The 27492-nt window shown below is 46.1% G+C and overlaps 1 protein-coding gene across 1 annotated transcript in view; it reads right to left on the reverse strand.

Annotated features, from left to right (window-relative positions):
- Nucleotides 1–27492, reverse strand: part of RECQL4 (RecQ like helicase 4) — a 128717-nt gene that overhangs the window by 12812 nt on the left and 88413 nt on the right. The window contains 4 exon segments of the mRNA XM_075334804.1: nt 11262–11409; nt 18024–18213; nt 19203–19375; nt 19481–19610. Coding sequence (XP_075190919.1) covers nt 11262–11409; nt 18024–18213; nt 19203–19375; nt 19481–19610 — 641 coding nt within the window.

The following is a 27492-nucleotide window of genomic DNA, read 5'->3' on the forward strand; positions in this document are numbered from 1 at the left end:
GATTGCAATATCCAGTATGTGGGGAATACTTCACGGACTCTAAGACGCCGTATATCGGAGCACGTTTAGGACGTGGGTCACACTACCACATGCAGCTTATCAGCCGCCTTCCGTCATTTTTTGCATATACATAGAGGTGATTTGAGTCACTTTAGAGTTAATGCAATAGAGAAAGTGCAGACAGTGAGGGGAGGTGGAGATTTAAATGATTTAGTATTGCGCCGAGAGGCAAAATGGATATTAATGTTACAAAGTAGAACTCCAGCAGGCATGAATGTTAGAAATGAAATTTTGAGTGTCTTGTAAGGGTTACTGCAATTCATTACCCAGCATATCAGGTCAGCTTTGATTGTTCCATGACTTCCTGTGGTTCCTTTTATAAGTATGTGTTCAGATGCATTATGTGTTGTCTCAGATTAAGGACTAGTTTTTTGTCCGAAACGTGTCTTAAACCAATTTATTGATCTGGATGCTGGATAATTTTCAGAAAGGTGAGTTGGTAGTCTTTTGGAGACTTCAATGTTGTGCCTAACGGAAAAAATTGGACTCCAACACATACAAGAATGTTTTCACAAAATTTACATGTGTTAAGGTGCCTTAACTCTACTTCGATAGAAGACACCCATTATTCGGATAGGCATAAATCTTTTGCACAAATTGACCTAGTTATTACAAATTTAACATCTTTAACCAAGTTTAAAAAAATTGCAATAGAACCAAGGTCATGGTCAGATCATTCAGCAATCATTTTTAGTTTTAAACTCGGACCACCCATTAGACAAGACAGACTTTGGAGAGCTAATACATATTTATTCCAGCATCCTTTATACAGGGATGAAATTGAAAAAACCATTACTAATTATTTTCAAGATAATACCACAGAAGAGATCTCAGTGTTCACTGTTTGGAATGCCCATAAGGCAGTGCTGAGAGGAAAACTCATAGAACTTAATATTAGGCTTAAAAGAAAAAAAGAAAAAATAATAGCCATCACCAACAAAATTAGAGAATTAGAAATAAAACAGGAAAAAACTACTCCAGAAATCTACTCAGACATTTTAAAACAAAGAAAAGAATTGAAAACTAGGTTATCAGAGAATTTGATAAAATTATTCAAAGGGTCAAAAAAACCACTACCATTCAAATAACAAGCCTTCTAAAGTGTTTGCAACTAAAATCAAACAACAAAGAAACAAAATTAGAATTTTACAAGTTAAAAATAATCTAAACCAAACATGCAAACATCCAAAAGACATAGCAGAAGCCTTTGCTCAATACTACTCAAAATTATACAACCTAATTTGTTAGATCCAACGGAGGAGCTAATCAAAAGTTCCTAGACTCCCTGCAACCTTCACTCTCCAAAACTGACCTGGAGTACTTAAACTTTCCATATACAGAAATGGAGGTTGCAAACACAATTAAGTCATTAAAGCTAGGGAAATCACCAGGCCCTGATGGATTTCAAAATGATTATAAAAATTTTTTGCCCAACTACTTTTGCCTCACCTAACAAAGCTTTCAAACAAAACAGCTCTGGAAGGCTTGGTTCCCAAGGAAATGCTAGAGGCTACGGTTATAGTCCTACCAAAAGGGAAAGGCGACTATGATGATTTAGCAAACTATAGGCCAATATCCCTATTAAACATGGATACAAAAATTCTGGCAAAATTAATAGCTTCAAGAATTCAGACTTATATCCCTGATCTAGTTAACTTTGATCAGGTTGGTGTTATCAAAGGAAGACACCTCAGATGCAACCCGGAAAGTAATCAATATTATGAAACCTAGAAAATAATAAAAATTCCCTCAGTAGTTCTTGCTCTGGATGCCGAAAAGGCTTTTCATAGGGTACACTGGGGGTTTTTGTTTGCCACTCTAAAGAAATTTGGGTTTAGAGACCAAATACTAAACTGCATCACAGCATTATACATGTCACCAGCGAGAATTTATACAAAATCAACTGACAGTTTTTTCCTCTCAAATGGCACCAGACAAGGGTGTCCCTTGTCTCAGAGTCTATTTGCTTTATTCATAGAGCCACTGGCAGAGAGTATTAGACTCAATGAAAAGATTAAAGGGATAAGTCTTAATAAGAGGCAATACAAATCTACATTATTTGCGGATGATATTCTTATCACTATTTCGGATCCACTGAATTCTACCATAAATTTAATAAAAACCTTGAAAAAATTTCTATGATCTCCTTGTACAAAGTGAATGAAGCAAAGTCACAAATCGTAGGACTTTGTCTTGATGAAGAATTGCAGGAGATCATGCAAAAGGAATGCTCATTTAAATGGGGGAAAATACAAGTTTCGTATCTAGGTATCTAACGAAACCTGTCAAGGATATTATTCAAACAAATATGACAAACCTATACAAAACAATTCAGCAAGATTTTTTGAAAATTAAAAAAACAGCTGTCTTGGATGGGGAAAATATTAGCTTTCAAAATGTTTATTTTACCCAAATTCTTATATATAATTAGGTCATCCCTTTAATCATCACAAAGAAAATGTTTCAAAAGTTTCAAAAAATTCTAACAGCCTTTGTTTGGAACAACAACAAACCAAGAGTGGCAAAAAATATATTGGTGAAACATAAAAAGAAAGGAGGTTTGGGCCTCCCAAATCTCTTTGGCTCATTTTGAGTATACTAGCATGGTAATAGGCAAAGATGGCTGCAGGAAAATGACAGAGCTTCATGGTTGAAAATCAAAGAGTTCTTGAATAAAAACAAATCTCTACAAGCCTTAATTATCTCACATTTAATAGATAAAAAGACACCTATTCCCAAAAATGAATTATTAAAAACCACTATTCCAGTGATGGCGAACCTATGGCACGCTGAGCCCATTCTGGTGGCACGCGTGCTGTCGCCCGATTCTGCAGTTTTGATCTGCTAGTGCAGTGGCGCCGGCAGATCAAATCTGTGTTGGAGAGGAGGAGACATTTCTCCTCCACTCTGACACTCCTCCTCTCCCAGGCTGCAGGTGTGTTGCCTAGGAGACGGAGGAGCTGCGCCGGCGCCGTCTGCTGGCCGCGTGGGAACTGAGGACCCAGCAGCGCGCAGCGGGGGAGCGTGTGCAGGTAAGTTGTGTGTTGCGCTTTTTTTTAAATTTTTTTATAACTCGTGTGCGGCTGTGCCAAGGTGGGGATGGGGGGGCAGCGCCAGCATGGGGTGGGGGAACACACATGGCAGCGTGGGGTGGTGGGGGAACGCACATGCCAGCTTGGGGTGGGGGAGGGGGAACGCACATGCCAGCATGGGGTGGGGGAGGGGGGGGGAACGCACATGCCAGCATGGGGTGGGGGAGGGGGAACGCACATGCCAGCATGGGGTGGGGACATGCATGCCAGGATGGGGGGGTAGGGACATGCATGCCAGGATGGGGAACAATGCATGCGAGGATGGAGGAACCATGCGTGCCAGGATGGAGGAACCATGCGTGCCAGGATGGAGGAAACATGCGTGCCAGGATGGAGGAAACATGCGTGCCAGGATGGAGGAAACATGCGTGCCAGGATGGAGGAAACATGCGTGCCAGGATGGAGGAAACATGCGTGCCAGGATGGAGGAAACATGCGTGCCAGGATGGAGGAAACATGCGTGCCAGGATGGAGGAAACATGCGTGCCAGGATGGAGGAAACATGCGTGCCAGGATGGAGGAAACATGCGTGCCAGGATGGAGGAAACATGCGTGCCAGGATGGAGGAAACATGCATGCCAGGATGGAGGAAACATGCATGCCAGGATGGAGGAAACATGCATGCCATGATGGAGGAAACATGCCACGATAGGGTACATTTACCAGGAAGGGGGTACATTTACCTGGATGGGGGTAAATTAACCAGGATTGGGAACATTTACCAGGATGGAGGACATTTACCAGGAATGAGGTACATGCCGGGATGGGGGAACATTTACCAGGATGGAGGACATTTACCAGGAATGGGGTACATGCCATGATGGGGGAACATTTACAAGGATGGGCAATATGTCAGGATGGGGTACATTTACCAGCATGGGGGAACATGCCAGAATGGGTAACATTTACCAGGATGGAGGACATTTACCAGGATGGGGCCGTGATAGGGACAAATATACCAGAATGGAGGAAATATATATTAGGATGGGGGACATGTTTACCAGGAAGTGGCCGAGGAAGGGGGACAGAACTACACAATGATGGGGAGGGGAGCCACTCGTACGTCTTTATGGGATTTCAAGATGTTCAGACTTTGAAATGTAGATGTGGATTACAGGGTGACATCTGATTGCATTCCAGGCTAAAATCTCTGTCTAATATGCTGCAATTTTTTCCAGAAAGATCAATCCAACTGCTGTGTCTGGAAAGGGCAGGGGCTCAGCTTCAATGTGTGGTAAGCATGTATGAGCATGGTGCCCCCTGCTGAAGAGAAGAGAAGACGGCAAAGGTAAGGTTACAATTAACTTAGGCACTTAGGAAAAAAAATTGGGTTTAGGGCTACAGTTTGGGAACTCGGCCTGTAAAAGGTTCGCCATGACTGCACTATTCTATCATGGAAATACTTGTTAAACCTGCTTGATAAGATTCAGGATAAAACGTCTTTAAAATATATACCACTAGAAGTCTTGGAGCTTATTGGACCAGGATTTAATCTGAGGGAGTGGAAAAAACAAGGGATTGGTAATCTTATTGGCATCATAGAAGAGGATATTTTAGCCCCTTTTCAGACAATACAGTCTAAAGGCCGCTTTATATGCTACGATATCGCTCAAGCGATGTCGTTGGGGTCACGGAATATGTGACGCACATCCGGCTGTTTTAGCGATGTCGTTGCATGTGACACCTATGAGCTATTTTATGTGCAAAATCGCTAATCGGTAACATGCCCCCCTATTCCCAATTATCAATGCTGCTGCTTGTACGATTTTGTTAGTCGTTCCTGCGGCAGCACATATCGCTATGTGTGACACCGCAGGAGCGACGAACATCTCCTTACCTGTCTCCACCGGCAATGCGGAAGGAAGCAGGTGGGCGGGATGTTACGGCCCGCTCATCTCCACCCCTCCGCTTCTATTGGGCGGTCGCTTAGTGACGCCGCTGTGACGCCGAACGAACCGCCCCCTTAGAAAGGAGGCGGTTCGCCGGTCACAGCGACGTCGCTAGGCAGGTAAGTAGTGTGACGGGTCCGAGCGATTTTGTGCGCCACGAGCAGCGATTTGCCCGTGTCGCACAAACTATGGGGGCGGGTACGCACGCTAACAATATCGGTAATGATATCGCAGCGTGTAAAGCGGCCTTTAGTATAAAATCCCCAACTCAGAAATTATAAACTGGGAAAATATTAATCACTATTTAATAAAAGAGAAAGTTACTTTTTTTTTTTAAAATCAGATCTTTTTTTATTAAATCATTAGGGATCAATACAGAGAGTATTTCACTTTTCATATAACTGATAACAATAAACAGATAAACACATGTGATTTATAAATCAGGTTCTCAAATCATAATTATATTATATAGCTTGAGCCTACAAACCTCGTGGCTCTACAAATAAACAAAACTTAAATTATGCAATAATGCCTCAGACTAACAGGAACACCTCCTCCATCAGCCGTGTCGCTCCACATCATATTGCTATACTCTCCCGCCCCTCCCTCTCCGTGCAGTCATCCATGAAACCGTTCCAGGCCTCTCTCATCTCTTCATTCAAAGTCCACTTTGTCACAGAAAAAACTAGTTTTAATTCCCTTCCTCACACGTGCCATCACTGCAGGCACAACAGTAGCCGGTCCAGCATTGCATCCCGAACCAGTGCACTAGAGGGTAGGCCCGGCAATTCCATCCATGGCCGCCAAATGCTGTAAAACTTTTTCAATGTTTTTCTTTTTAAATAAACTCCCCTTTCCAATCTTATGACGTTATTTAATTTGTTTTTGAGCTCTGGTAATGTTGGTGGTAGAGGGTCTAACCAGTGATATGCAAGTAGCTTTCTTGCTTGGTACAAGATACGGGCTATTCCCAGGGCTGTTGGAGAATCCGGATCCACTTCTTCTTCCCACAGACTCAACAGGCACAGGCGGGGCGACGGTTGTATTTGATCTATAAGTCCCAGGGTTTGGTTCCAGAAATCACCAATGTGTCCACACTCCCACATAACATGCATCAAATGGGCATCATCCTGTCCACACCTAACACACTGTGTGTTTGGTCTGAGTCCCATCTTAAAAATAGTAGACTGGGAGTTTTATATACCCTGTGGATGAGATATATTTGAGACAGCTTTTGGCACTCCGATACCGCCAGTTTAGGAACTTGTTCCAATATATCAGACCACTGGCCTCCGTCAGGGGACCGACGTCTCGTTTCCATTTGCTTTTAACAATCAATGGATGTGTTTCCAGATGGGCAGGTAGTAATTTTTTATATAGTTCCGAAATAAGACCCTTAAGAGGACTCAGATGTAAGCAGCCTATGTAATGTTTGATTATGTGTCACTGTTACCGGGTTTGTCCTCCCCTGTCTTTCCAGTGCGTGTCTCAGCTGCAAATACTGATAAAAAGACATGCGGAAGGTGAAACTCCGTTCTCAGTTGTTCAAAGCTTTTAAGAGTATTATTTTGTAGTACTTGTGACACTAAATGGATCCCTTTATCCTCCCATCCTCTGAACCCTACTAATTTTTTAATTTCTGGCAAGTCGGGGTTCTGCCACAGTGGCCAGAGCTCTGTAGGTCTGCTTATCCCCAAAAGAGACTTACCCCTGTCCCACACCCGGAATATCATAGCCAGTGTGGGATATCGTGCCCCATTTATCTGTCTTTGTCCCACATCCAACCGGCAACCTGGGTACTTCCATACTGATCCCTCTCTCACTATATCACCACTGGTATCATACCCTCCTTCTTTGCCCCAACCCCTCAGATGTTGCATCTGGGAGGCTATATAGTATATATATATATGGGTTTGGTACCGCCAGTCCTCCGTCCTCCTTTCCCCGCTGTAGCACTTCCAGTCGAATCCTAGCTTGCTTTTTCTTCAAAATAAGTTCCCTGAATATTGTATTAATTTTTACAAAAAATTCCCTACATATCCACACTGGAGAATTATGTATAAGGTATAGTAATTGTGGCATCATTACCATTTTAATTAAATTGGATTTGCCGATATTTGATAGCGGCAAACGGCACCAGGTATGCACTTTTGCTCTGAATCGCTGTAACAGGGGTTCCAGATTTAGGCCCTGGAAATCCTTCGGGATTGGGCTGACAATTACTCCCAGATATTTAAACTCCCGGACCACAGGAACTGGAATCTGTACGTCCGAAAAGTCCCCCGGAAGGGGGTCCAACGGCATTAAAGCCGACTTGGACCAGTTGATTCGTAGTCCAGACCTCTGTCCAAATTCAAGACAAAGTTACTTTTACACTCCCTATAAGACATAACCAACCTCTTAAATAATCCCTCAAGTCTTTTATTCTGGAAAACAAATATATATATATAATAAATTTAATGAGGACATGGGAATTAACAAAGGCACCAACATAATAGCATGGGAAAATGAGCTCAATATTATACTTGACAAGGAAAGCGTTAGAAATACCTTACTCAAATTCGCTTTGTATCACTCTCCAAGAGAGACTCATTACAAGGTACTTTCAAGATGGTATCTTACTCCCTATAAATTAAACATAATAAACCCCAATTGTTCATCAGACTGATGGAGAAATTGCGGCGAGATAGGTAATCTGTCACACATATTTTGGTCCTGTAAGGAACTTGACCTTCTTTGGAGGGACATCAAAAATTTAATTTTAAGACTTACTAAACTAAATATCAGTTTAACCCCTCAGTTAGTACTTTTCTCAATAGGTTTGGATCAAGTCCCAGTCAAATTCAGACATATAATTTGCCACATCTTGTTAACAACCAAACTAGCCATCGCTTCAAAATGGAAACAAACTCAAGTGCCCTCTATAAATGATATCATAGAGTGTCCTTGCATAACACGTACGAATATAACTTTGCATGAAGAGGAAAACAAATAGGAAAATATAACACATGATGGAAACCCTGGACTGATATCTTCACGAGTCCATTGCAACTAAAAAACATCTAGAATGATTGTTCTCTTTTCTCAGGTAATTAAGCATGGGAAATATATTTAGTAAAACTTCGTAAATTGTTGTAAAATGTGATCATCATGTAAACTGTTCATTCCTTTCCCCTTACTGTCCTCCCCCCTTTTTTTTTACCCCCCCCCCAAAATCTTTCCCAGGTTTTCCCAATAAAGTTAACTTTCCTAAACCTCCACCCCCCCCCCCCCCTCTTAAATGTTAGTTCATGAACTTTGAAAATCAAATAAAAACACTTTATACACAGAATACATTTCCTCCAGAGTCCAGTAGTGGCGGCTTTACACCGCTCCATCCGATGCTCGGCATTCGACGCACGGCCTTGTGCTTGGTGCTGTACGGCTGAGCTGCTCAGCCATGAAGCTCCCAGTAGGCACAGTATTTGTGCTGATGTGAATGCCAGAGGTCTGGACTCTGCAGTTGTGGGGTCAGCAGAGCAATGGGGACTCTTCTGCACCTCATAACTCAGCCCCCCGCTCTGTAACGTTACGGGGTCTCCAGCTCGTGGCTGAGTTGCTGCGTTTTTTTCCACTCCTCAATAATATCACTCACAAGTGATGGGGGAAGATTCAGCAGGAAGAACGGTCAGAAACAAGTTTTTTACCCCGAGGCTGCTATTACAGGATGCGCTGGTATCAGTGAGCTCTTCACCACCGGCTACTGATATTTAAACAGGCAGCTTTTCTCCATGTGCGCACTAGGCCGTTTTACCCACGTTTTTACCCATGGTTTTGCTGCAGAAATTTCATGAGAAATGTTTGTAATCTTCCTGCAGACATTTCCCAGCAAAACCTATGGGAAAAAAAAAAAAAAAATAGCTGTGCGCACGTTGCATTTTTTTCTCAATTTTCTGAAGAATTTCTTGAGAAAATTTCTTGAGAAAATGTGCATGTCACTTCTTTTCCGCAGGTACCCCTGGTATTTCACTCCATTCACTGTAATGTAATCACGAAATACCGGGGGTATACCACAGGTAGCAAATGATGTGCGGTATACCCTCGGTATAGCCGCGATTTACCTGCGGTAATGCTCATCGCTGCCTGCGGTTTTGCAGGGAGTGATGTCATTATGCCAGGAAGAGGAAGTGGAGCAGAGTAAACACACGTCACACTCCCTGGACGCCGCACAGAAGCACTTCCGTGTGACCTCCAGGTGCCCGTGCAGTCTGTGTCCCGCTCCAGCCCCGCCGCTGCCTGCACTGCAGCGTGTCAGTGTGTGCCCGCAGTGTCAGCAGCTTGTCAGGCTGCAGTGCTGGCAGACACTGATACACAGCAGTGCGTGCAGCCGCGGGGATGACCAGCGCTGCTGTCAGGAGGTGAGATGAGATCATTACCTGCTGTGACGATCTCCTGCCTCCTGACGTCACCGCAGTCACTGCTGTCTATGCCCGTCTCGCAAGAGGCCCGAGACTGTCACTAGCAGTGACGTCACGGGCGCTCGCGATACTGCTGACAACGCGGCGAGCATAGAAGTCAGTGACAGCGCTGACGTCAGCAGTACAGGAGATTATCACAGCAGGTAATGATCTCATCTATCCTCCTGACTGCAGCGCTCGTCATCCCCTGCAGTGACCTGGGCTATTGATGTTAGCTCAGGTCACTGCATTGCTCTCCCAGCCAATGGGGAACATTCTGTTCTTCACTGACTGAGACAGTGACTATGGTATGGATCGCCGTGGGACCCCTGTCCTTATTGGATGACGCCGGACGTGGAATTGATTGTTCTTTTCAATAAATTGGTGAAAGAGGGAATGTTTTGGGGAGTGTTTTTTCAAATAAAACTTTTTTTGTTGTCTATTTTTTATTTCTTACTGACTGGGTTGGTGATGTCAGGTATCTGATAGACGCGTGACATCACTAACCCCAGGGCCTGATGCCAGGTGACATTACACATCTGGCATCAACCCCATATATTACCTCCTTTGCCAACGCACCAGGGCAACAGGATGAGTTGGGGCGAAGCGCCAGAATTGGCACGTCTAATGGATGCGCCACTTCTGGGGAGGCTGCGGCCTGCTATTTTTAGGCTGGGGAGTGTCCAATAACCGTGGACCTCCCTAGTCTGAGAATACCAGACCACAGCTCTCCGCTTTACCTTGGCTGGTGATCCATTTTAGGGGGGGGGGGGGGGGACACCACATTTTTTGTTTTAAATTATTTATTTAATGCTAAATAACAGCGTTGGGTGCCCTCTGTTTTGGATTACCAGCCGAGGTAAAGCTTCCAGCTGTGGTTTGCAGGCTGCAGACGTCTGCTTTACCTTAGCTGGCTACAAAAGATGGGGGGACCTCACGTCGTTTTTTTTTTTAATTATTTATTTTATGGCTAAATACAAGGCTAGGCACCCTTTAGTGCCACATGAAAGTCACTAAAGGGTGCCAGCTTAGAAAATGCAGGGAGGTGGGACATTATATAGGTCTTTCTCATCTATCTATCTATTCATCTATCCATCTTTCCCTCTATCCATAATCTGTCACTATCGATTATCTATCTATTATCTATATTATTTATTGCAGTTACAGCATAAAAAAAAACCGCAGGGACCAACCTGCACAAAAACCGCGGGAAAAACGCATGCGTTTTTCCCACGGTTTTGGTGCGTTTTTTTACCGCAGGTGCGGTAATCTTCAACTCCCAGAAGTTTCTCAAGAAATTTTCTTGTGAAAAATCACTTTTCTAGTGCGCACATAGCCTTAATTGGATCCTTCCATTGATTTATACAGTGACTGGTCTGAGCAGATGGAAAGCTCATCATAACCACCCAGTGTCCTAATAATGTTTAGCTCTTATGACAAACATCGTATGACGAACACGCTTGTGGACCTCTTCCTGGCAGTGAAATCATCCACAAGGGGGGTAGACCATTTTATGTTTATTCTCCGTCAATCTAATACCACAGTGTCCCTCATCCGCTATCTGTGCCCCCGTACTTTAGCTTATATCAGGGGCTCTGTCCATGCTTCTTCCCATTCACTGCGGGTGTCACCAGTGTCTACACTGCCAATCAGCACATTGACAGGAAGAGCAATCTGAGGCGACCCCCAGTCTTGCAGACAACATGGAGACACAAAATTTCCGTCCTCCAGAGGACTGAGGTAATTGCAAAATGATAACATCACGATTACTTATGTGCACATACCTTCACCTGACCGTCTGCAAGGTCGGCCTCTTCTGGGTCGTTCAGAGGTTCCTTACCCTCGAAGTAGTGGAGAATGAGAGTCTTCAGCTGTGCACTGCGCTCAGGGTTCACCTTCTCAGCACATGCGCCACTGCTTCTGTATGCCACACTGGCAAAAGAAGGAAACATCATGACACTCCAGGTATGAGATAGCCAACAACACAGGCGCTGCTCATATCCATACATCCAGCAGAGGAGGTGGGGTGAGGCAAAAGGAATAACCAAAGATAGGATGAAAGAAAGACGATGAGCAGGGTCGTGGGGAAGACAGCTCAGACAGGAGACAGTCAATGTTTAATCTTTTTATTGAAAAACTAGGGTTGGATAGAATAAGCAGGGCGGCAGAACAAGGCAAACCCCCAAATAGAGACAAAACCAAAAAAAAAAAAACAAAAAACAAGAATGCAATGAAACATGAAAGGCTTTGCATGGTTGTAGCCATATACAGTTTGTTACAATAAAGAACATTTAAGAACATTTATGTCATTCTGGCTTGAACCATTATAAAAGTAGAAAATCCATAAACTATAACGTAAACAGCAAAGATTTACCATTCATACCATAGAGGCACATAATGGTCAGTCGAAGGAAAATAAATAAAAGAGAAAGAAAGAGGAAGGTGGACAAAGTGAATGATGACGGGGAAAAGGATCATGGGGAAGGGCAAGGAAGGGCCGGGAATAACTAGCAGGGAAAATCTAGGTAGAGTCTCAACTCGCCCCAAAGAGGGACCTGAAGTCCGGAGAATCCAAAAAAATGACCCAGGGACTCCAGATCTTAATACATTTTTCAGTAGCGTCCTGAATTTCAGCAGTGAGACTCTCCATTCTGTAAAGGGAGGCCATCTCCCCAAGCCACTCATCCAAGGCGGGGGCACGGGTGGACCTCCAGTGTCCGGGGATCACGGCTCGGGCAGCCGCTAGGCAAAACCGCAATAGTCCCATTTTCTGAGATTTAACCGACCCGGTAGGATAGATAAGAGATAGACAGGAGACAGTCAAGGAGGAAAGACAAGACAACCGGTGGACAGATGAGACGCACAGGAAACAGTAAAGGAGGAAAGACGAGACAACTGGTGGACAAACGAGACACACGTGAGAACATACTCCATTTTGTCTCTGTGATCCATCTTGTCTATTTCACTCAAATCGGTCGACATGGAGTAGGATGAGAATAATACAAATAGGTGGGGGCTGATGGAGGAGACCCCAACAAAAGACGAGGACATGGGGGGGGATCCATGTACCAGAAGTCCTCCTCAGGCAGAGGTGACTGCAGACAAGTACAGGTCCTTGATACTAAGTGATCCGTTGGCTTTGCTGAAACTGCTTCCTAACCACAGCAAGCAGATGCAAGAGATACAAATTACAAGTAACTCTACATGGCAAGACCTTGAGTTATTGGTAGACGAAAAGGGGTAAGACGTGACTGCACATATTATAAAGCAGGAAACGGAACCACCAAAAGAAGATCTAATTCTTCGATATGGGACTGAATGTTTATGGACTCAGGGGAAGAAGACTGTAAAGTCCTGCAGCGTTGACCTCTGACAAAGCAGAGTAATCTGTAACCTTAAAGATATAACTCAGGACAAAGAAGAACGGCTTCTGTGAACTGTCTAAAGAAATCTATTAGGGAGTGACTTGTGAAAGCGTCCCCGAGCCGAGAGGGAAGGACATAAAAGACCGGATCCCAGTAACTAAAGGGTAAGACAGGAATTGATTCAGGCTCATAGGGCAAAGAACGATGCCTTCCAGAGAACAGGCAGGGGGGGGAAAAAAAAATCGGTAAAGGCAGGAGGCCCTATGGTGCGTTATACCTGGGGATTGCAGGGCACCGCTCCAGCAGCAGCCCCCCACTTAGTCAGCACTTAGTCAGCAGAAAGCTGGCAGCCCAGTAGCCAGCACATATCCCAACAGTAATGCCTCACATGATGGAGCAAAGCAATATGAAAAGCTTGCCATAGCAAACTAAAGAAGCAATGAAACAGTGTGGCGTCCAGTTTCAGGATATTCCAGGGCCAGGAGAAAGAAAACGAGAGCGTGGTTTCATTTGTCCAAGAAACTTTGAGAGGAAAACTGAGCAATATTGTACCACTTGTGGGGAAAATGTCTGTAAAGAACATTCTTCAGAAAATGGAATATGAAAATTGTTTGGAAGAGCAATAAAATTGAAAACAAAGTTAGAAAAGAAATGTAGCTGCAGCTAGATTACTCTAGATTTATATACCTTTGTGTGTTTTTCATATCTTTGTTTGAAATTTGGAAACAATTTTTTTGGGGGAGTTTTCTGCAAAAAATTATAATTAAAATATTGTGCATTATTCATATCTTATTTTGCAATTTTGAAATAAAACTTGTGAAGTTATTTATGTGAGTTTCTCCATATGATTTGCTAAAAGGCCCCCGTTACGTAAAAGTGTAGATTTGTGACGTCACGCATGCTAGGGTTAAACAACATGTATGCAAGTACCTGGATGAGAATGAAGTGATTAGCCAGAGCCAGCATGGGTTTGTAACTAATAAGCCATGTCAGACTAACTTCATTTCCTTCTATGATGGAATCACTGACTGGGTGGATCAGGGAAATGCAGTAGATATAGTAGATCTTGATTTCAGCAAAGCATTTGACAAAGTATCTCATACCATCCTATTTGAAAAATGACCAAGTATGGATTGGACAAGACAACTGTTAGGTGGATTCGTAACTGGCTTAGTGATCAGACCCAAAAAGTGGACATAAATGGCTCCACATCCAGGCAGAAGAATATCTCAAGTGGGGTACCACAGGGTTCTATCCTGGGCCCTGTGTTGTTCAATATCTTTATCAATTATTTAGATTAAGGAATTGAGAGAAAACTGATTAAATTTGCAGATGACACAAATCTATGAGGGATAACTAATACAGGGGAGAGAAAGAGCGTGAAAGAAAGAAGAGAGAAAGATCAGAACGATCTAAACAAACTGGAACAGTGGGCAGTAAGTAAGAGAACGGTTTATAACAGGGAGAAACACAAAGTCCTACATCTGGGCAAGAAAAATTAAGAAAACATTTACAATATGGGAGGATTAGGGTTAAGCAACAGCACACGTGTGAAAAGACTTTGGTATACTAATAGATCACAGACTGCACAGGAGTCAGCAGTGTGATGCAGCAGCAAAAAATGCAAACACGGGTCTAGGCTGTATTAAGAGGAGCATAGAGTCCAGATCACGTGAAGTCATTATCCTCCTCTACTCCTTTGTGGTCAGACCTCATCTGGAATACTGAGTCCAGTTCTGGGCACCACATTATAAAAAAAAAAAAAAAAAAAAAAAAAAAAAAAAAAAAACGACCTCAAAAAAAACCAAATGGAGCAAGTTCAGAGAGGAGCGACCAGAATTATGGCTGGTCTACAAACTATGTCCTATAAGGAACAGTTACAAGATTTGGGAATGTTTATGTCACGCTAGGCATGGGAAATACCAAGTAAAGGAGGAGATGGTGACCCCTGACCAAGCCTGCCACTGGGCCCTGGGTTCCCTCAAAACCATAGATAGGTGCGGAACCTATGCCTAGAGCTGGATAACTGACCCTGGCTGACCCTGAAATAGGCCCTAGCTAGGGAACAGATGGGATGAGCACTTAGTCAACCAAACTAAGCCCTAAAGAAGAAGACACAGGGAGAAAGTAAACAAACAAGTTATCTCCAGATGACTCAGGGAGAACTGCAATAACAAAGTTCCTCCAGATGTATACATGCTGACTGTTTGCACTGAAGAATTATTAAAGGGTAGAAGTGCTATCACCAGCACTAATAGGATGTGAAGGTGTACAAAGACACCAAGGGAAGTGCTGAGGAAAAGTAGCTGGAAGGCTGAGGTAATCTGCAGGGTCCTAAAGGGTAAGGGATGAAAACCAAGGAAAATTAATAGGTCAGGGAGCGACATTGTCAACTTGTATTTTTTTTTCTTTATGTTGTTGGAGGTATGAAATAAGTAACATGACAGTTTTATAGTTTGTGTCGTTCTGGACGCACTGATACCAATGTGAAAGTTTTTGTTCATTTTTGTTTTTACACAAAGGCTGTGTTTTTTAGCGGCAACACTGTTTTTTTGTGAGCGCTTTTGTCTGTTTATTTATTTTATTTTTTTTTACATATTTTAACTTTTCTTCTTTTACACTTAGTCCCACTGTGGGACATGAATATTTTTTAGTTTGATCACTGTTCTCATGTATTGCAGGACATGACACCCGAGTGTCTCAACGACACACTTTGCTCATAGCAGGACTAACCAGCCACCATACGCTGAGGTCAGCAGGTGACCTCAAGGTTCAATGGCAACAATTGGCACCTGTGATTACAATCAAGGTGGGCCGATCCTGCCAGAGGGATTCCATCAACTTGCCTTTAAAACTACTTAGATACCACTGTTGTGATTGACAACGGTACTTAAGTGGTTAATTGGCCCTGATTGGTTCCAAAACAGGTCGGGTCCAATGCCTGTGGGTATCGGCTGTTTACAGTTCTCACCTGCAGGATTATCGGCCTTGGGGGGAGCGATACTCTTATTCCTGATCAGCATATTAAAACGGTGAAGAGGAAATAAGGCTAATAATGGCCGCCATTGTTATATGAAGCGGCTGTCGTTAATAATCCAGAAGGTAGAGCAGGAGCCATGGATCGAGTGCTCCCCTTTAGCTCTCATCTCAATAAGATACACTCCAGGTCTCCCTACATACGAGATACTTTTTGGCTCAGCCCCTTGAACAGGATTAGACTTCTCAGTCAGATCAGATGCAGCCTGATCGATCAACCGGCGATGTACAGGCCTTGTGTATTTTTCCATCCCAGACCCTGAGTCAGTGTCAGGAGCCAGGACACTGGGGTTCCTAAAAAAAACCCACTAAAGACAGAACCGTGAGCCAAAATTTTAAAAGGGTAATTTCAGGTTCGCCAAACCAGAGCAACTTGAGTGAAGCTTGAGGGAAAACCCCCTTGAATACATGGTGACCACTGTAAAGAGGCACAGCACCAGCAGAATGAGGGTCTCCACTGAACCCACCAGAGTGCAGACTATCTCACAGCAAGAGAAGGCTGATGTGGTAGCAGATAGTAGGTCCTACATGTGGTCATATAATGCTCTCACCTGGAGATTTCTTAGAGGAGCCGATAAACAGAAAATAGCCGAGAAATGGGAAAAAATGTTTACAGGAACATAATGCAGGCAAAGACTCCTGGTGGGGGAGACATTCGCTTTCCTGAACCCAGACAATTGGTTCTAGGGTCTAATCAGGGGTCTCTGAAGGTGTGCAACTAGTACTGATCTGTCAGTTTATGTATCCATAAAAGCGCTCATCTTGGTTATACCCAATGTGTAAAGACAAACCTTGTCAAAGAACCTTGGGTGGTAGGTTATGGCCCCAAACGAGAAGAGATCCAGCGTTCTGATGCATGTATGGGTATCCAGGTAGGAAAGTCCAAAGGACGTGCGCAGTGCCCTCCTATGTAACTCCCAATATACCCAAAACTGGCTACAAAAGAGGGGAATGTGAGAACAGAATCCATATTGTCTCCGTATCTCAGTCTTTTCTCATAACTGTTTGACCACCATGAAACAGGAGCTATCACTTCTGAGTGGAGACGTCTCACATTTCTGTTCACCCTCTAAATTCTGCCAACAGGCGAAAAGTTTCCTTTGTCTGTTAAAGTATTTAAGTGCCGGCCTGTGCATTAATAACAGACATCCTGGGCAGCACACCGGACAAGGCTGCGATGTCTGATCCCATGGGCACTCAGAAAACTAATCTTATTGTTTCGAGTTCACAAGGCAAAAAGACTGGAATCCACTCACACAGAGGAAACAGTCAAAGGGGGAAGACGAGGCTTACAACAGAAAGCCAAGGTGGGAAGACGAGACACACAAGAGACAGCAGAGGAGTGAAAATGTGACAAGTGGCTGACCGATGAGACAATCAGGAGACAGTGAAAAAGGGACAACGAGAGACCAAGAGACAGCCAAGTAGGGAAGACAAGACACACAAGAAAGTCAGCAAAGGAGGGAAATCAGGAAACATAAGAAACAGCCAAGGAGGGAAGATGAGACACACAAGAGATAGCCGAGGAGGGAAACCAGGACAGACAAGAGACAGATGAGGAGGGAAGACGAGACACACAGGAAACAGTTAAAGAGGGAGGATAAGACACAAGAGACAGCCAGGAAAAGAAGACGAGAAACACAAGAGACAGTCGAGGAGGAAAGACAAGACACACAAGAAAGACAGCAAAGGAGGGAAATCAGGAAACACAAGAAACACACAGGAGAGGCACACAGGAGACTGCCAAGGAGGGAAAACAAGACAGACATGAGAATTAACCACAACAGACGAGATGCATAAGAGAAGTTGAGGGAAGTCTGGGACTAATGGTGGACTAAGGTGCAGGAGTCAGTCAAGGTGGGAAAGTTCAGGTGCAATACGAGAGAAAACAGGATGAATAAGTCAGATGGGATGAGGTGGAATGTGAGGAAAACAAGACAAATTGGGGGGACAGTCAGAAAGAGGGAGGATGAAGTGGGGACAGTCACGAGGAAAGAGACAAGGCATCAGGGTGTAAGGGGAAGGGGGCAATTCTGCAGCTTTGAGAGACTCTGTTCCTTCTTACTCCCCTAGGTTGTGTGCATGTTTATGTGGAGTGGGAAATAATGGCGCCATCTTGTGTATGTCCGCCACTGAGGGACGCACCTATGGAACACTCTGTAGCAGGACTTCAGCTGCCTCAGCGCAGTCGCTTCCCGGGATGTCACTTTCTGGTGAAGGAAATCACAAACTTCTTCCAGCTCCTCGCTTGTGAGATCACCGTAAGAACGAAAGTGAAAGGAAAGTTTACTGAACTCCACCAGCACGCCACTCCTGCCCGTCCCACAAGATCCTGCTATAAAACCAAGACACAGGGTGAGATATTACGTGAGGACGCCGAGACCCATGTCATAACAATCCAACCATATAGCCCTGCAGCAAGCGAGAAGGCAGGTGGAGCAGAGCGACACCAGGGCGGAGAAGCAGAGCGCCGGATGACACCAGGGCGGAGAAGCAGGGTGGAGGAGGAGAGCGCCAGAGGACACCAGGGCGGAGGAGCAGAGCGCTGGAAGACACCAGGGTGGAGGAGCAGAGCGCTGGAGGACACCAGGGCGGAGGAGCAGAGCGCTGGAAGACACCAGGGTGGAGGAGCAGAGCACTGGAGGACACCAGGGCGGAGGAGCAGAGCGACAGAGGACACCAGGGCGGAGGAGCAGAGCGCTGGAGGACACCAGAGAGAAGAGAGGAGAACGCCAGGAGGAGACTAAGGAGGAGGAGCAGAGCGCCGTAGGACACCAGGGCGGAAGAGAAGTGCGCCAGAGCTCACCAAGGAGGGCAAAGATAGCGCCGGAAGACACCAAGGAGGGCGGAGATAGTAGGGCTCCAGAGAACACCAGAGAGCGGGAGCAGAGCGCCAGAGAACAACAAAGGCGGGCGGAGAGCGCGCCAGAAAACACCAAAGACGAACAGAGAAGAGCGTGCCAGAGAACACCAAAGGCGGATGGAGCAGAGCTGTCACTACCAAAGTTATGATACATGGGTGAAATCTGTGGTAAGATACTAATGATTTTGTATACGCTGCACAGTCAGATACTCTCTGCAGTTTCATTGGACATATGACTTCTCCTGTATAGGTCCCATGGGAATGTACCAAAGGCAGCAGACATGGAGGATGCTCCTTTGCCATTAGATTACGGCACAGAGCCATATGAGGCCTCCATGGAGAAGAATTCCTGCAGACGGTGCCAGCTCTGCAGCAGCAGCCATCCAGGGATGACAGGTCACCCAGTGAAACCAGTCGTGTGCTGGGTGCACCACTTGGCTGGATACAGGATTGTCACTTACCGGCTGTAGACGACGACTTCCACTGCAGATCTCGTAACGCTCTTTTCACAGGAATGATTTCCCAGCCCATGGAGTCAGCGAGATCAACTACATTAAACTCCACGGAGCTTACGTGTGTGAGATCAACTCCAGACAGACGCTCACGGGCAAGAGCGACGGCCACAGGAGGGCAGCTGTGAGAGGAAAAAGGAGGTCAGGAGTGGATACCGAGCAGGAACAGCAGCCATTGCTGCACTAAAAAGGAGCGACCCCGGCGAGTCAAAAGCAGAATTCATTACCTGCGGGCCAAGCTGCGGAGCTGCTGGGGGCCACTATAACATGTAACCCGGCACGTAGATAGGGTGGGGTGTAAAAGATCCAGCCAGCACCTTTCGTGAAGCTCCAGGTAGCACAGAAGAGTCTCAATACCTAAACAGGGAAAGAAGGCGATCACAGTGTCACATACGGAAAAGGAAACAACCTAACAAAAGGTGGCACACTGACTAGACATAAAAGAAGGAGCGGATAGACATCGGAGGTCAAGGGGAGACGGCAGAGGTCAAGGGAAAACGGCGGAGGAGAACCAGAGGTCAGGGGACATGGTGGAGGTCAGAGGAGACGGTGGAGCACACGGCGGTGGTCACGGGGAGATGGCAGAGGTCAGGCGAGACGGCTGAGCAGACCCCAGAGGTCAGAGGAGACAGCGGAGGTCAAGGGAGATGGCGGAGTAGACCCCAGACATCAAGGGAGATGGCGGCGGGCACGGGGAGACGGCGAAGGTCAGATACGGTGGATGTCACGGTGAGACAGCGGAAGAGATTCCAGAGGAGACGGCACCAGAGGTCATTGGGGACAGCAGAGGAGACATCAGAGGTCAGGGGAGATGGCGGAGTAGACCCCAGACAGCAGGGGAGATGGTGGAGGTCACGGGACACAGCGGAAGAGATTCCAGAGGAGATGGCACCAGAGGTCATTGGGGACAGTGGAGACAGCAGAGGTCAGAGGAGATGCTGGAAGACACCAGAGATCATGCCGGCGGTCATCAGAGTGGACGGCAGCATGCAATATTCTACCCGAGCCAAATATTATATTTTGTAGAAGTGTTACTGTGGTTGCAATAATATTCATAAATTAAGAACAGGCAGGAGATAACAGAACAGCAAAAAACAGATTTGGAAAATAAAAAAAAAAACAAAAAACAAATACAGGAGTTTATATTAGGTACAAAATCTAATATATAAAGCTGAATGTGTGTATGTATGTATATGTGTGTGTATGTATGTGTGTGTGTGTATATGTATGTATGTGTATGTCCGGGATTGGCATCTGCACTGTCGCAGCTACAGCCACAAAATTTTGCACACTCACGTCTGGACCCAGAGAGCGCCATAGGCTAGCTTGTGAGGCGAAATTTTAACCCCGCGCGTTCCAGTTTAACAATCAATTATGCCCCTATCTACATAATGGGGGAAAAGTGAAACGAAAAGTGTATCCGCACCGTCGCATTTACAATCTCGAAATTTTGCACAGACATCTCAGGTGACCCAGGGAATGTCGTAGACTATGTTTTGACAGGAAAATTTAACCCCGCGCTTTACAGTTACTCTCTAAAAAACATACCTTCATTAAAGTAAATGGAGCCTGGAACTACAGGTTATTAGTAGGAGCTGTGATTGGTTGCTATAGGAACATAAGACATTCATAGTATAAGAAGCTTATATGTGAGGTAATGAGAGAGAGAGAGAGAGAGAGAGAGAGACAGACACACAGACACACAGAGAGAGAGAGAGAGACAGAGACAGAGACAGAGAGACACAGAGAGAGAGAGAGAGAAGACAGAGAAAGAGACAGACGGGGAAAGAGACCGAGAAATAGAGACAGACAAAGACAGGCAGACAGGGAAAGAGACAGACCGGAAAAGACACAGACAAAGACGGGGAGACAGACGGGGAAAGAGACAGACCTGGAAAGAGACAGAAAGGCAGACGGGGAAAGAGACAGACGGGGAAAGACAGACGGAGCACATTACTTGGCCAATTTAGTTAAATCTGTGTGGAATATCTTTGGTGTTGAAATATATGTTGTGAAATGCTTCTATTAGCTTAGTTTTTGCCTTTTAATAATTACATTTCTTTCTATTTGTTTTGTGGTTTTTGTGTGCAGAATACATTTTTGTTAATACATTCTATTTTGTTAACAGCAGTTATTAACTCGGACGAAGCCGGGTAGTACAGCTAGTACGTTATAAAATCATACAGCTAATATATAAAAGCCAATAGTACAAGCGACACAGTCTGTATTAAATCACAAAGCCCTCAATATGTCGGCCGCACAATATCATTCTTGAATATACGGCAATAACCCTAATACAAAGATTGTTTGAGGGTTTTCTTTTACAACTGAGCTCATCACACCAGCCATCTTCTAATCTAATGTGCAATGTACAGTGGTTCAAGATAATAGCAGTGAGTTCAGAAACCTGCGTTATGCCCAAATCTTTCTAATAGTTTTCATTTCCAGCCTTGGGAACATTGCTCACCCTGCAGGTTGTGATTTAGAAAGCAGAGAAATGTAGAGAATTTGGATCTACTTTACAGAAAATATAGTAGACTGCAGATTGTGCCGCTCCTATTAACTGTGTCTGCATGGTCTTCACATCCTCTTATTATTTAGGATTTTGCATTCCTGGGAAGCTCTAGCCTTATATTTCGTTGTATACCCGCAGTTTTGTAGAACGGCTTCCCATCGATCTTGCACAGAGTCTCCACCTTTTGGCTCCTGTCAGCGGTTATTCCAGTCTGGACGCTTTCACTACATCCCACTGTTTATTTGCATTTCTTAGTTTTGCCTCAGAAACAGCATTTTTTATTTCCCCCCACAAATGTTCTATCGAATTAAGATTCGGGAATTAGGCAGCCACTCCATAACCTCCATTATTTTCCTGGTTTACTGGTATGTTTAGGGTTGTTGTCTTGTTGAAACTCACATTTCAAGGGCATTTTCTCTTCAGCGTAAGGCAACATGACCTCTCAGTATTTGGATATATGCCAACTGGTCCGTGACCCCTGCTGTATGGTAAATAGGCTGCACCATAGTAACAGACACATGCCCATATCACGATGACCCCTGGTGTGTGGTAAATAGGCTGGCTCCATAGTAACAGACACATGCCCATATCATGAATTTTGCTTTCATCAGTCCACACAATGTTCCTCCATGTCTCTTTAGACCAATTGATGTGTTCTCCTTCAGTATATGCCTTCTATTTCTCCACAGTGGGAATTTGCAGAGACGTCTTGACCATAGATCAGCATCACACAGGCGTCTTGTCACAGTCCTCACAGGTAACATGAGACGTCTTTGATCCTCCTGGAGCTGATCATTGGTGGAGCTTTTGCCATTCTAGCAATTCATCCATTCGAATGGTTGTCTTCTGTTTTCTTCCACGTCTCTCTGGCATTGGAGATGATTGTAGCTGATCATTGTCTACACTTTATAAGATTTACCCTCTCCAATCACCTCTATAATCACAGTTCGCTGTTCTTCTGAACAATGTCTGGCATGATCCACATTTCTCAGGCTATCGAGGAAAAATGCATGTACAACATGTGCCGGCTTCACCCTATAATAAGGGCCACCAAATCCACACCTGATTCTTCACAGAATGATTGACCACACATTTACCTCCACACAGCAATTGTTGTGAAAACCCCCTTTAGTTATTCAAATACACAAAATCCTGCAAATCATGAGCAGAGTCTGGGGGTTTCTAAGGATCTACTGCACCAACTAGGAAATTGTCTGACATGTGGTAATGAAATTTATACCAAAAATAGTGAATAGTCGTGACAGATATTTAATGTATTTTTTCTTTATTCTGATTGGGAACATCTCTTCTTGGAGGAGCCGGCTGTACCCTCTTCTCACTCACACACATCTCCTGGTCCAGTCTGGGAACATCTCTTCTTGGAGGAGGCGTCTGTATCCTCCTCTCGCTCACACACATCTCCTGGTCTATTCTGGAGGCATGTCTTCTTGGAGGAGCCGACAGCACCCTTTTCTCGCTCACACACATCTCCTGGTCTATATATATATACACACACACATACATACACATACACGCCGGGTACAAAAAAAAGGTGGTCCCGTAAAGAACCGTAACACCCGGCAAACTAAGGGCAGCCCAAAATCCAAACATGGTGGGTGCTGTGTCCCCCCCAATGAAGACTCAGAGAAAGATTTTACGGTGAGTACACAAAAATCCTTCTTTCTCTATCGTTTCATTGGGGGACACAGGACCATGGGACGTCCAAAAGCAGTCCCTGGGTGGGTACAGGAGCAATCACACAGATCCATAACATATCAAAACTATGTGAGAATGCTCGGTTCAAAAGTGTACTGCCTTTTCATAAGTGTGCGACAGCTGCCTGCAACACCTTTCCCCCAAGGCAGGCATCCGCTGACGCCTGGGTGTGTACCTTGTAAAACCTGGAAAAGGTATGAAGGCTGGACCACGTGGCGGCTTTGCAGACTTGTTCGGCTGACGCCTGGTGTCTGATTGCCCAAGATGCCCCAACTGCACGGGTGGAATGGGCTTTTACTTCCCCTCGGAGGAGACTTGTCTCTAATCCTGTAGGCCTCTGATATGGCCGCAATGATCCATCTTGCAATGGTAGCCTTGGACACCGGCATGCCCCTCTTGGGCCCAGTAGACAGGACGAACAGGCTGTCTGATTTGCGGAAGGGCGCAGTTCTCGAGACGCAAGTCCTGAGACCTCGCACTAGGTCCAGTGTATGCAGTGACCTTTCCAAGGAGTGAGTGGGGGCTGGACAGAAGGATGGAAGCACGATCTCATTCAGATGAAAAGGAGATATTACTTTCGGCAGGAAAGCAGGAGATGGGCGCAGGACAACCTTGTCCTGGTGGAAAACAAGAAAAGGTGACCGGCATGAAAGGGCTGCCAGTTCAGACGTTCTCCTGACTGGTGTGACTGCCACCCAAAAAAATACCTTCCAGGATAGGTGTGACATTGATTCCTTTAGAGGTTTGAACGGGGCTAATTGGAGAGACCCTAGGACCAGATTGAGGTCCCATGGTTCTAGCGGGGAACGATATCGCGGTGCCAGAGGGGCGACTCCCTGGATGAACGTCCTGACTTGTGGCCGAGAAGCTAAATTTCTCTGGAAAAGGACAGACAGAGCCGACACCTGCCCTTTGAGGGTTGCCAGCGAGAGACCCGCCTGTAAGCCTGACTGTAGGAAGGCCAGTAACACTGGGAGTGACAGATCCAGCGGACATGAGTTGACGTTGACCTCGCACCATTGAAAGAAGGCCTTCCAAGTGTGGTAGTAGATCTTTGAAGACTAAGGCTTTCGAGCCCTGACCATAGTCTATCACCTGCGCGGTAAAGCCTGCCTGGGCTAGTAGCCAGGATTCAACAGCCATGCCGTCAAATTGAGAACTCCTGAATTTTGTTGGACGAGAGGACCTTGTGACAGCAGGTCCGGACGATCTGGGAGCCGCCATGGGGTGTCTGCGATGAGCTGCGTGAGTTCTGCGAACCACGTTCGCCTGGGTCATTCCGGGGCAATGAGAATCACTGGGATGCCCTCTGCTTTGATTTTCTTGAGGACTCTTGGGATCAGTGGAAGCGGTGGAAAGATGAAGGGTAGCCTGAACTGATTCCACGGAAGGATGAGAGCGTCGACTCCTAGCGCTCGCTGGTCGTGGTAATGGAAGATTAACTGTGGAACTTGATTGTTGAACCGAGAGGCCATCAGGTCCACATCCGGAGTCCCCCATCTGTGGCAGATCTTTCCGAAACCCTCCCTGTTGGGGGACCATTCGCCCGATGCCAGACCTTGCCTGCTGAGGAAGTCGGCTGCCCAATTCTCCACGCCGGGGATATGTACTGCAGAAATCCTGGAGTGGTGAGACTCTGCCCACTGTAAGATCTTCTTCACCTCTCTCATCGCCATGACGCTCCTTCTTCCGCCCTGGTGATTGATGTATGCCGCTGCTGTGGCGTTGTCCGACTGGATCCTGATTGGTGATCCCTGTATGAAGGGCTGAAAATTCTGTAGGGCTCGGAGAACAGCTCTGATCTCTAAAACGTTGATAGGGAGCCGGCTCTCCTGGGAGGACCACCGACCGTGAGCCGTGTGTTGATGGAACACCGCTCCCCAGCCCAGAAGACTGGCATCGGTGGTGAGTGTCTGCCAGTGTACCGGTATGAAAAGACATTCCTCTGGAAATATTTGGGCCACTGGTCCACCATAGAAGCGAGCGTCGGGTTTCCGGAGACAATTGGATCCTGCGATCCAAGGTGAATAGAGATTTGTCCCATCTGTTCAGCAGGGTTAGCTGAAGGGGACGAAGGTGGAAGCGGGCAAACGGAACCGCCTCTATTGCAGCCACCATCCGACCGAGGACTCTCATGCCAAAACGTATGGACACCGCCTTTGAGTGACGGAGGATCTGGAGGTCTCTTTGGAGGAAGACAATCTTTTCTTGCGGGAGGGACACGCGTCCTTGGATGGTATCGAACTCCATGCCTAGGAAGGTAATCCTGCGGGCCGTGGTCAGAGAGGACTTCTTCCGATTGATGAGCCAGCAGAGTCGGGACAGAGTATCGATGGTGACCTGAACACTTAGGAGACAGTCGTCGAAAGAAGACCACCCCTGGGATGGTACCGTAGGGGAGGACGGGGAGTGTGCCCTTAAAAACGCTCGACCCCAAGCAGCCCTGTGACGGTAACGTAGGGATGGAGGGGGAGAGGGCCTGGCGTCTCGAGCCTCAACACCCCTGGGGACGGTACCCGGAGGGATGGAGCAGGCGAGGGGTGCTCTCTGTTGCAGAGACTTTAACCCTGCATAGGAGACAAAAAATAGAAAATGAAAGGGCTGAGCGACGCCATGGCCAAAAAAAAAAGAAAAAAAAAAAACAAAAAAAAAAACAAAACGGAAAAATATAGCCTTGGCTGAGGTTGGCCCACAGAGATTTGGGACCACTTCAGCCTCCTACGACACTAAGCAAAAAACTGGAATAGTTCCGCCTCAGGGTGTACTGTACACTGCTAGGGAGGAGCTAACTCTTTAGGTCTACTTAGTGTCAGCCTCCTAGTCACAGCAGCATACACCCATGGTCCTGTGTCCCCCAATGAAACGATAAATTAAAATACAGTTCACACAAAAACCCAATTTCTTTATCGCTTCATTGGGGGGACACAGAGACCATGGGTTGTATGCTGCTGCCACTAGGAGGCGACACTAAGCAAAACAAGGAAAACTCCTCCTATGCCGTATACACCCACCAACTGGCAATCAGTCCTCAGTTTAAGCTTAGTGTCCATAGGAGGTGGACACACTTGGGGCTGCTCTCAGCCCCTCAGGTTTGTATTTTTAATATTTTCCTTTTTCGTTTCAGACACAGCTCGTTGGGCGACAGGGTGTAATAGCTCACCCTGCTCTCCCCCCTAGAGACCGGTGGCACAGAAGTGGGGTCCGTCCGCCACTTCCGTTGTCCTCCGTGTCTGTCTGGCAGGATCAGGGAGGGGAGACGAAAAATCACACTGGAAGATACCCGTCTCCCTATATCTTTCCCATGAGGCCAGGATCAAGGAGGACTATCAGCCATCGGGACAGGTACCCATCCCTTGTCTCGGGTCATGGGGGGCTCAGTTTACAAAAAAAAAAAAAAAAAAAAAAAAAAAAAAAAAAAAAAAAAGAAGAAAGGGAAAAGAAAAGGATTAGGATCCATAGCATTAGCTTACCCCGGGTCAGCTCCCCCTTTAGACAGGCACTGCCCCCGTTTCTCCCTCCCGTCCTCGGCGCTGTTCACCGGCTCCCCCTGCGGCCTCTTCCCTAATTTAGCCCCCGACTTCTCTCCGGCCTAGCTCCCGTCCGGCCACGCCCCCTCCCGGCCGGCCTATCGCGCGGGTCCTTGCTTCCCAGCAGGCCCGCCCGCTCCAACAGCCATTCCCAGCAGGCCTCTGCGCGCCCTTTTCTAACCATTCACAGGCCTTCTCTCAGCCAATCCCTGCAGTCCTCCCTTCTGCAGCGCGCCGTTTTTTTCGCGCTTCTTTCCTGCTCCTCCCCCAGCCTGGACACCCTCAGCAGCGCCATTACAGCCCTGCGATCCCTCTGTGCGGCAGCGTTCCAGGTGCAGCCTCCGACCTCGTACCCTGCAGCTCCCCGGAGCCCCCACCTCTGCTCCCTCAGCCTGCAGCTTGAGACAGGACACAGCGCCAGCACACACAGGACGCCAGAATCTGGGTAAGCTCTGCCACTGGGAGGCAGCTCCTTCCCCAG

This window comes from Anomaloglossus baeobatrachus, chromosome 2 (genome assembly GCF_048569485.1).
Source record: "Anomaloglossus baeobatrachus isolate aAnoBae1 chromosome 2, aAnoBae1.hap1, whole genome shotgun sequence".
NCBI lineage: Eukaryota > Metazoa > Chordata > Amphibia > Anura > Aromobatidae > Anomaloglossus > Anomaloglossus baeobatrachus.